The 10,440-nt window shown below is 39.7% G+C and overlaps 1 protein-coding gene across 1 annotated transcript; it reads right to left on the reverse strand.

Moving 5' to 3' along the window:
- Positions 1-1,308: 1,308 nt before the first annotated feature.
- Positions 1,309-9,216, reverse strand: LOC131235573 (RNA demethylase ALKBH9B-like). Its single transcript, XM_058232781.1, has 6 exons — positions 8,973-9,216; positions 5,462-5,986; positions 3,877-3,962; positions 3,483-3,793; positions 2,271-2,342; positions 1,309-1,742 (listed from the first exon to the last, which is right to left on the reverse strand). The coding sequence occupies exons 1-6, from the start codon at positions 9,130-9,132 to the stop codon at positions 1,475-1,477; spliced, it is 1,422 nt and encodes a 473-aa protein (XP_058088764.1). The 5' UTR covers positions 9,133-9,216; the 3' UTR covers positions 1,309-1,474.
- Between the last annotated feature and the right edge of the window lie 1,224 nt (positions 9,217-10,440).

Genomic DNA, 10,440 nt, shown 5'->3' on the forward strand with positions numbered 1-10,440 from the left:
ACCTTTAGACCTAGCCACTTTGGAAAAAAAGTTTATTAGAGGTTTTTCCTGACATATATTGTTCACCAAATGAAAAATCAACTTTACGTAAGGAACTTAATAAACCAAAATGAGCCAGTCTTGTAATGAGTTTGCGATAATCTAAATTCTGTAAAGAGAATTATTCATAATTGGTAAAATCTTACTCCATTCACAAATCAAAACTTGAAAAGCATGAAATTACTTTGAAGTTAATTTGCACCATGAATCAAAATGGTAACACATCTACTTTTTCTCACTCCCTCTTTAATGAAGAGAAGGTATTGAGCTTGCCTTTTCGGTCGATTTCGAACGGTGTTTGCCAAGTCAGCCTTCTAGCGTCCAGTTGAGCAGAGAGATGAGACCGGAGGTTTATAAAGTGCATTAAAAAGCATAATATAAACTACCATTTGGATAAACCTCAAACTACCCTTTGCAGGGTGTGGCAAAAAGGGCCTTTTATTTCTTAAGAAAACAAGTCTCTTGCCTTTCATTCTCACTCATATAACCTCTCATCTTCTTAGCTGCTGAATCGCCCATAAAAGGGATTATGAGCTGAGCGCCAGTCTACTACGCAGTTGGTAAGCATTTGGGCTGCTACGACCAATAGCTAATTTCTTGCTTTGTTATCCTTCCAAACGGCCCCAAGTGTTATTCTCTTACCCTGTTGTGGCATACCACATTGCTGACATAAGATACTTGAACTGGTGGACAGTGCTGATGTAAGATTCTAGTCTTACTGGGCCACCATATCATCATGGTCATTAGGCCATGGTAAAATACTCTACCTGCCCTAGTGATCTCAACCGTAAAAGACTACAAGGCTACAATTGGGGGTAGGAATATTTGGTCTGCAAATTTAGGGGAGAGGCTCACCCATCAATGGTCCAATTTACCATGACCCATGAACGGTAGAGATGCTCAAGACAAGCAGGCCTCCCACTTGCAAAAAGGCCTGTGGACCGTTGCTTCTGTTGTCATATGGTTGGGCTGATTGAGTATTAAACAAAACTATTTTCTACAACTTGATACATCACCCGTTCCAACTCTATCCGAATCGTATTTCAAGCAAATAGCAATTTAGGGTACTTTCAAACTCAGCATAAGAAATAAGCCACGAAAAGACATTTCGTATTTAAAAGGAGAAAATGAAGCCCCCTCCTATGTCCCACCTTGATTGATTGACTTTTGGGCTGGCCCACCAAATCATTGCGAGGGACTTGAGTGGCCCATCACAGTTTGATCATGATCGTGGAGTGAAAAACACAAAGAGACATTCATCAATCATAATAGACTGAAATATATCATCAAAATTGAATAATGAATGTGTGTATACATGAGAATTCTACAGAATAACATTACCCAAAATCTCATGAAAACTCAACAAGAATAGAAAAAGAAAAAAAGAAAAAAAAGGCTTCAAGCCCATAACAAACAACAACATAACACTTCAATGCTATGATTGGTCCTGTTTGACTCTCCTCTTGCCCCCAATACTCAATGCGCGGAGTGGGGGGAAATCATCTTGCCCGAGGCTAATACTTGTATCATTGCTGGGCCATTGATTGCTGTGATACTGAGGTGGTGGAATTCTGGCCACTTGCTGATTCAATGACTTGTTGATGGTCGTAGGCAGAAGAGGCCAAAGGCCTTGCAACTCAGGGTCGGGCCTAAACCTGTACGGGAGCTTGCAATCGTCCATCTTTCGGAAAGTTATCGAAATCCTGTAATCAAGTAAAAGAGAAGATGGTTAAGCAAGAAAGGCTTTCATAATATGGAACTTTTTAGTCATAATTCTAGAACCCACTGACTCGACTTGAAACTTGTCTGAGTCAACTCAACTCAGCTAGATTTCAAGCTGAGTTACTGGGAAAAACTCTGCACTGGGCCTAAATATGCTGGACGTGGAGAGACTTGTCGAGTCAAATTGACATGACTCTGCGAGACTCCACCCAGGGAGGGAATGACTTTTAACCAGAGAGGTATGTCATATATGTAATGTTGATGCTTTCTCGTGTTATATATTACTTGGAACTAGATTGGGTTGAGCTGAACATCAAGTGGAGTCGAGTTTTTCGGGTTTTTAAACTATGGTCACAGTTTGCATAGAGAATTAGAGCAGGCCAATCTCCCACCGTCCAAAGATGGTTGGCATGAAGGCATCCACTTTTGGAATATGTGGACGGTGGGAGAAAGGTGTGCACCAGCTATGATTGTACATGTGCACAATAAGGACCATTACAAAGAAATACCTCTTGCCAGGGACAGCCGGCACGCAGTGTTTCGCGACGTCTGCACCATTCCCGTTTAAAATGAGCACTGATCTGCAAGAACAAATGACAAGGATGATTATTAAGTATGAAATCTGAATGTATGATAGACAAAATTCAGAAAAAGAAATGAAAAGAAAAACTCTCATCACTATGACTAAAGGCCATGACCCCAAGCCAGATTCACACATCAGATTACCGTTAAGTCACAAACTCTATTGCAACTATAACAGAGGCAATGTAAAAAACGACCGATGTCACAAGATCAAAAGCTCAGTATGTAAATGAGAAGCCAACAGCAAAAACAAAATAAAGTCTAGCTTGCTGCATAATCAATGAAAGGTTCGATAGGAAAGCGGTCCATGCCTTGTGCTTTGCACCAAAGGCTTGCCCGGGCATCATCCATTTATATGGCATTGTGCTTAAAAGAATGATAGGGACACACTCCCATACATGGAACTCTCTATCAATGCTCTAATAAAAAATTAAAATAATTTGAACAAAAGTCACCAAGCAACATGATGATTACAAACATTTAGGTTTAATTATTAAATAATCAACGGTGGCGATGAAAAACAGGATCTTTGGGGAGTTATTTGATACTCCGGCTGCGCCTCACACATGATACGCAGGCACTCAGAAATTGCACATCAACTCAAACTAATCCAACTACATCGTGGAATTCACAGTCACTAGGTAAAAGTCCAAAAATCAGATTCATGGAACAATCCTGACATCTGATTTGTGGATATTTTGTTGAAATAGGACTGTTGTATATTTTTCATTTTGAACCGTCCAACAATTGTCCACCAATCTGATGGTCAGGTTATCAAATAAGAGTAATTTTTGGGCCATGATACATCTTACCTGAGACGCATAATTTGGACAGTTTGATTTGAACTACTTGTAATCCATGTATGCAACTTACTAGTTATTTCTATTTGCCTGTGTATCATCCATAACACTCTACCAAGTATCAAAGTCTCTCCTTCTAGGCGTTGAGAAGAATAAAGAAGATGAGATGTACTGACAGCAAAGCAGTGAAGAAAAGCCAGGATTCTTTACAAAGAAAAGGGGAAAAAACCAACATAAAAGGAAGCCATGATAAGTCACGTTAGAAACACATTCCCATTTTCAATCATTACATTCTCATGAAGTATGGTATATTTCAGGAGAAGAGGTGCGAATGCATACCCAACAGGCAGAGGTATCGAAACAGGACCTGAGAATTCTCCGGGCCCTGCTATTTTCAGGTTAGAACCAAACAGTATATTGCACTGGGTCAAGAATGAGACAGTGCAGAAAGGCCGGACGAAATCATGGTGGTCAATGTGAGGAGGGATGCAGTCTCCTTCATCGTAGATGTTGACGATGCAGCTGTTGGGAACACACATGGGAGGAAGGACATGCCACCTGACCAATCTCTTGATGATCATTTTGAACAAGGATGGAATAGGATCCACATCTTCATCTCGAATAATGCCCGGGGGATTCCCATTTTTATCCTGCCAATTAGATTACAGAATCAGCAAACAGTTACAGAGGAAGCAGGAATTTTGTGACTTGTAACTACCGATTGTAGACTTACCACTGCATAGTTGTAACAGCAGCCGAACTGAATGGTTACACGTCCTTTACCGCGCATCCATTTCCTTGGTTCTGAATATGTGCGCGCTGTGGAAAATAAAAATAAAAATGAGACCATCTGTTTAGATCAGATGGTAAGATCTAAAACTCTAGGAGGAATTTATGAATATTCCATTGTAGCTAAATAAGACATTAAAATATTTTGTATATCCTGAAATAGAAGGCATATATCAAACCAATTCAAGGCAGCACAAGGAGCAAGTTAGCAGCACAGTTTAAAAACCAACTGAAGACTCACTCAGATGAGACTTTAGATGCTCAACTTGGCATTTAATAATTATGCTATAATAGTGTTGCCAATAATAGTGTTGCCAAAAAAAAAACTGTATTTATAATATAAAATTAGCATTTACAAACAAAGCACTAACATGCAGTGCACTAGTTTGAACTTCACGCTCTCTCAGTATGAGGTTAAGGGATTAAACCAACCCCCCCTAAATTCCATTATTTTGAAATTTTGGATTCAAACAATGTGGCCTCTCATTTCTCTTCCCCTCCTTGATTGCCAATCGTTTTGTTTACCAGACAAATGTTTGGCAAGCCAGCCAATCATTTGATCTTAAACAGAGGCAAGTTGTTTTACTTAATGCAAACAGTATCACAGTAGGCTCAAGTTCTCCACCATGGTTTCAAGACCCAGAGACTCAGAACGACTCATTCAACCCTTGAGTAGCGACTTGTCTGAGTTGGGGGCTGAATCACTGCTAACTTGGATGATGTTCTCCGCTGATCCTTGCAAGAAATTTAGCAACTGTTATGGTGTTCTAAAGTTGAGAGAGAGAGAGTATGGTGATAAGATCTTCAGTTACAATACAACAACAGTAAAATGTTTCAGTGGTTCTACTAATTGCGAGTTCTGTAAGCCCATTGACACCTCCCTACATATGGCTGGCATCCTGCCATGTGTATAGATATTTGAACATACATCTGGTGGTGGGCCCAACATGCAGATGATCTGGCCTAAAAGTCATGCTGGTGCACTAATCAGAAATGCTGCAGGCATACGTCGACTGTGGGCACAAACGTTTGAAGTCTTAAACCTTCCACCACTTCCATGCGTTTGCCCCACTTAGCTGACCGCCGTGATTTTGGGCCAGAACATCGAAACACTAGGGCCCAGCTGATCATGGTCCAACAACACACACGAATGTTATGCGGCTGCATGTAGAGGTCATGTAAGCTCAGTAAAGTTTGGCTAACAAAACAGCTTGCCTTAATGCACGTACCAGAAACAAATGATAGATACCCAAATCTTGTCAATTTCTAGTTTCAACAATCTTACATTCAAGTACACACAAACTACCATTTCAGTATGTGGTTGATCCTAGACACATTTGCTTATATCCTCAAAAGTATATGTAAGCTTTTATTCAAACTCAACACAATATCTAAAAACATCCATTTGAATATGACAAAATGAGATGTACATGAGAGAAAATAAACTGCAGATCCATGTGAGAAATTTCCAAAAAGACCCATAAATAACAAACAAACTATTCGAGAATAAGCAGCAAAACCATACGTACCTCGAAGCTGCCCCTCCCGCCCCATCTGCTGAAGGTTGTAAACATAATTGACAATCTTCTTTTGTTCAACTTCACTGAAAACACAGGTGTGAAGCTCAAGCCCCTGCAGAGTGTTAACTGGCTTCCCATTTATCCTCTCAATGAAAATAAAATCCTTTTTCCTTCTAACTTGTGAAAAACGAATCTGTTCCCTCTCTTCTCTTGTCAAACTGGATCCATTTTGCACTTCCGAATGATGAGCTAATTGACTGTCTGCTGATGATCCCTCACTGAAATCATCTCCAAGATATTGTTCAGAAACCGAATATTGGCTGCTTGCAGCAGGTGAGAAATTGCGGGTATGCCTCCACCTTGTAGACGACTCAGAATTTGGAGTTCTTGTTGAGCTTCCTTGGGAGTTCACCTTATAACCATTAGTTGATGAAATGGATCTTTTATCAGAAGAAGACCAGTCCGAGTCTACGGAACAAAAATCCGCTGAACTCTCAGCATTATCATTTGATAATTCCAGTTCATTGATTTTTCCTATGACAAATCAAAGGTAAAATAGGATTGGTTAATGCCAATTCAGATGCAGCAAAATTCAGATAAAATCAAACAATTATTTAATCAAAACTAATTGTGAAATATTATGCATGACTTGGGTGTTCCCTAAACAAAAATAATAGATGGTCTAAAGAAACTTTATAAAAGTCAGCACACCCAACATTCACGCTTGGCCTGCCTCATAAGTTGACAGGCCTGATTTCTGCACCAGGTCATCCGCATGGTAAGGCCCACATCATGCATGGTTCAGATATCCCACAAATGGGCCACGTTAGCACATATGCCATGTGAAAAGGTCTGTGTGGACCGTGGAGAGGGGCGTGCAGGGATAGCAAATCTCCATGGACACAAGTCTTAACACAGAAGAGGAATAATAGGATCTTTCTCACCAGCAAAGATGCAGTTTGCTGACATGCATGATCATGTAAATATGGGACAATAGTTAGGTGATGAAGGCCATTGATCTAATAGGCCTCACCTTCGATTCAGAATTTCCAGAAAATGCCCAGATTTTGAAGATTTCAAACCCTTTAATTTTTTATTTTTTTAAAAAAAATTGAACCATTGTTGTGCTTCTTCACAATGCCTATTTGGAAGTATGGAGCTCCTCCAAATATTCCAGAATTTGCCTGGCTAGCAGGGCGACATGGTACTCTCACTACGGAAAATCTTCGAAAGAGGTCAATGATCCTCCCTAATGTGTGCTTATTGCGTATGGATGCCGAGGAGTCAATTGACCACTTGTTCATCCATTGCTCTTTTGCAAAGGTGGTGTGGTCTGCTATTCTTCAATCCACAAGCATCTGTTGTGGTATGCCTATCTCTATCAAGGCCCAATTCAGTATTTTGCAAGACTTAGGTGGTGGATCTCTCAGTCACCCTACATGGAGATTGGCCCTGTTTGCAAGTGTTTGGTCACTTTGGTTGGAAAGAAACAACTGTTGCTTCTACAATCAGTGTCGTTAGCTTGGTAGTGTCTTAACTTAGGTCTTTTTGTATATTTTAAAGTGTCAACCTGAGCTCCAGGTTTGGGTGTCTTGTTGGGGGGTTGCTCTATATTTTCCTTTTTCTTGGTTTTCTTCTTTTCTGTTTTTGTTTCCACCCTATTTCTACTTTTTGTTGTTTTGCTCTTTTTGGCCCTATTAAGTTTGTTGCATCCTTCAAAAAAAAAAAAAATTATATGGATTTTAACCACAAATCAGGAAGTCCTCATCACCCATCCATGTTAGGGACAATTAAATCAATGGTTGGATGCTAGATATATGGCCCCACATGTACGGGAACCCTGTAGGTCAGTGGACATCAGCAAGCGGTATATTTGGTGATGAGTAAAACCCTGCAATTCTACCATAGAGAATCCAACACTTCCTGGTAGCAACTGTTTTCACACCTTCTCCCTTTGACACAAGAACTCTTTTTTCAACCTCCTGTAATTCACTAGTACCCCTCCAACCTGGTTTCTACTTCTGATGGTACAATCTAACATTCAAAAACTAGAGAACCATTCGGTTATGGACTGTGCTTACATGAGAGCTCATTTGCCTACTTCCATTATCTCTTTTGAGATGCACTTCTAATTTTGATAAAGACAGGTTTTCATAAGTCATAACTGCTTGGTATATACATAACATATTTTCTTGGTCATGCAGTGGACTATTCAAGGAAAGCTATTCTAACTATATAGACACATGTGCTAATGTGATACACATGTCGGATAGGCAACTGCCTGATGCATGGTCATGATTGATTTTTGTGCCACATCATCTTAAGAGCAGATCCCATCTATGAATTGCCCCAGATCCTGTACAAAGTACTCATCGCATCTGGCATTAGCACCTATTTGGATTGCACTTACCTTGGTAATGCATTGTAACAGTGCAACAATTACAAATTCCTTCCAGTCCCTAGAGAACATTGCATTTGATCGAAAATCTCCCGTATTTGGTTTATCGTGGTAAAATCGTAATGCAATCTCAAATCCTCAAATCCATACTTCAATGTCAAATCCTCATATCCATACACTGATGTGCATGTTTGGATTTGAGATTTCCACTGTAATGCAATGAAAAATTGCAATGACTACAAATTCCTTTACCCATCTCCTGTAAACATTGTATTTGATTGATGATTCCTATGTTTGGTTTGGCGGTGGTAAAATTGTAATGATGGGGCTTTTACATTACATTACTACAGTGATTTGCAATCCAAACAGGCTCTTAACGAACGAACAAACACCATTATTATTCCTCCATGTAAGTGTGGCCAACATCTATCGTCAAGATTTTGGATCGAGACACATACAAGGTGGGCCCACCTGTTGACCGACTTGGACCTTGTACAAACATTCTACACTGACACGTGGAATATGTTTTCATTGTTCGTACTAGTACCAAGAGTACAAAAGGGGTCTGCGCAACAAAAGATGCGGGTGCAAATATCAATTCCTTCCACCAACCGTGACAAATATCATTGAGATTTTTAAATCTCACAATATTTTTTGCAGGAAATTGGTAATATGAGATTATCGTGATAATAATAGATTTTAATTTTCCGTGATTTTATTGCGAAATTATTGTACTTCTAATGCAGTAAGTATCTGAAAGTTGAAGGAATTTATCTTATACTTGTATATTTAAATTCTGAAATAATTTATCAACTAAAAATATATATATTTTTTAATATTTTACTTTCAACTATATTTTCCTGATAATATCAAAGTGAATGAGATTGTCATTATATTTCCACCAAACCCTAACCCTAACACTAGATGATGGACATATTAACCATAGAATCAGATGCGTTCATAATTTTGGTTTCCAATATTACCCTTCGAACTATCGCATATTTTCAAAAAAAAAAAAAAACCTAATATCTAATCTATCACTAAAAAACGAAAGCAAAGAGAACAATAGATCCTGACCATCAATTCCAATTATCTGAAATAGAATAAGACTAGAATCCATACCAGAAGAAGCGAGGTTTTGCAGACGAGTCTGCAAACTATCACTGCATCTGCCACACATCCCTTCGCACAGGAACGGCATCCAATCTGACAGTAAAATAGCTGCAATCTCCTTCTTCCCCATCTCCTCCTTCCTCCCGTTCATCAGCGTCTTCCCACACATCTTTTCAAATCGACAGACGAGACTTTGGAGTACGAAATGCTTCCCGATTCTCAGCACCGAAAAGCTACAGAAACCGTGATTTTGTATCCAAACCACTTCGTGTGCTGCTATTTATAGAAGAACTTCCGGCGCGGATTTGGGTTGTGACGCGTATTTACTGCGAAAGGCGCGAAAGCATTTCGCAGGAAGTTCCCGCGCTGGAATGCTAAGTGGGCCCACCATAATGTTTTTGAGAAATCCACCCCGTTCATCCGTTTTATCAGATCATTTTAAGGTACTAGAGCAAAAATCAGTTGGATAAAATACTCAATAAGACCATGCGAAATGGAAAACTGGAGAAAGAGTTCTCCACCGTTGAAACCTTCCTGGGCTCCTTCTTAAATGTTTATATGCCATCCAAACTTTTTATAAGTTCTTTCCCACTGGGATGAAGTGAAAACACAAAACTGTTAGCCTCATAATAATCTTTTGTGGCCATACAAATGTTTAGACGGTGATCACTGAATCTCCGTTGTTTCCTTTTGTGCGGCCCACTTGAGTATTATATCCATCTGATTTGTTGTCTAGTATCTTAAAATTATCTGAAAAAACGGATGGAAGGGCTGGATTTTACATAAACATTATGGTGGACCCCACGTAGCATATCAGTGCAGGAACTTCGGCGGAAGGCTTTTGCAGGAAATCCGTGTCCGGTAACTCGCAGGTAATCCACTTTAACATTTCCCGTGTGCGGTAACTCGCGGGTAACCCACTAATAACGGGAAGCAGATTGGAGAAATTTCCTTCTGTACGACCCATGTATGGCCCACCAACCTTTTAATGCCCCCTTGCTTTTACCTCCCAAGAATAAGCCCCAGCTGTTCGGACAGCATTTATCAGGTCGAAAATGCTCCTGCTTTTTCTTCCGGAAGCGGAACGCCAGGTGCTCGAAGACTAGTGCTGACGCTCCTCGAACCCCGAGGTGTAGGAACGGTTCAAAAGAGATCAAAGTTACGTGGCCCCACAGTTACGTAGTTATTATATCCACAACGTTCATCCGGAGATAATTTCGGAGCATTATCAAAAAAAAAAAAAAATCATACCCAAAGATCATCTGGACCACACTACAAAGAGCCACGGGAAAATTAACATTTACCGTTAAAAATTTTGTAAGGCCCACCATAACATTTATTTTCCATCAAATCTATTCATAAGATCACAAAGACCTGGATGAAGAGGAAAAACAAATTTCATAATGATTCAAAACTTTTATGACCCCTAAAAGAGAGTTTCAATGGTAGTGGTTTAATCCTCAATTGCCTTTTACAA

Source organism: Magnolia sinica, chromosome 19 (assembly GCF_029962835.1).
Source record: "Magnolia sinica isolate HGM2019 chromosome 19, MsV1, whole genome shotgun sequence".
NCBI classification, from domain to species: Eukaryota; Viridiplantae; Streptophyta; class Magnoliopsida; order Magnoliales; family Magnoliaceae; genus Magnolia; species Magnolia sinica.

Bases quoted from the DNA above. Each gene is read 5' to 3' on its own strand.
- LOC131235573 (XM_058232781.1), bottom strand. From the start codon at position 9,132: ATGTGTGGGAAGACGCTGATGAACGGGAGGAAGGAGGAGATGGGGAAG. The intron at 5,987-8,972 runs GTATGGATTCTA...GATTTGTCATAG, and splicing joins GCAAAACCTCGCTTCTTCTG to GAAAAATCAATGAACTGGAA. The intron at 3,794-3,876 runs GTAAGTCTACAA...TCTAATTGGCAG, and splicing joins GCTGTTACAACTATGCAGTG to GATAAAAATGGGAATCCCCC.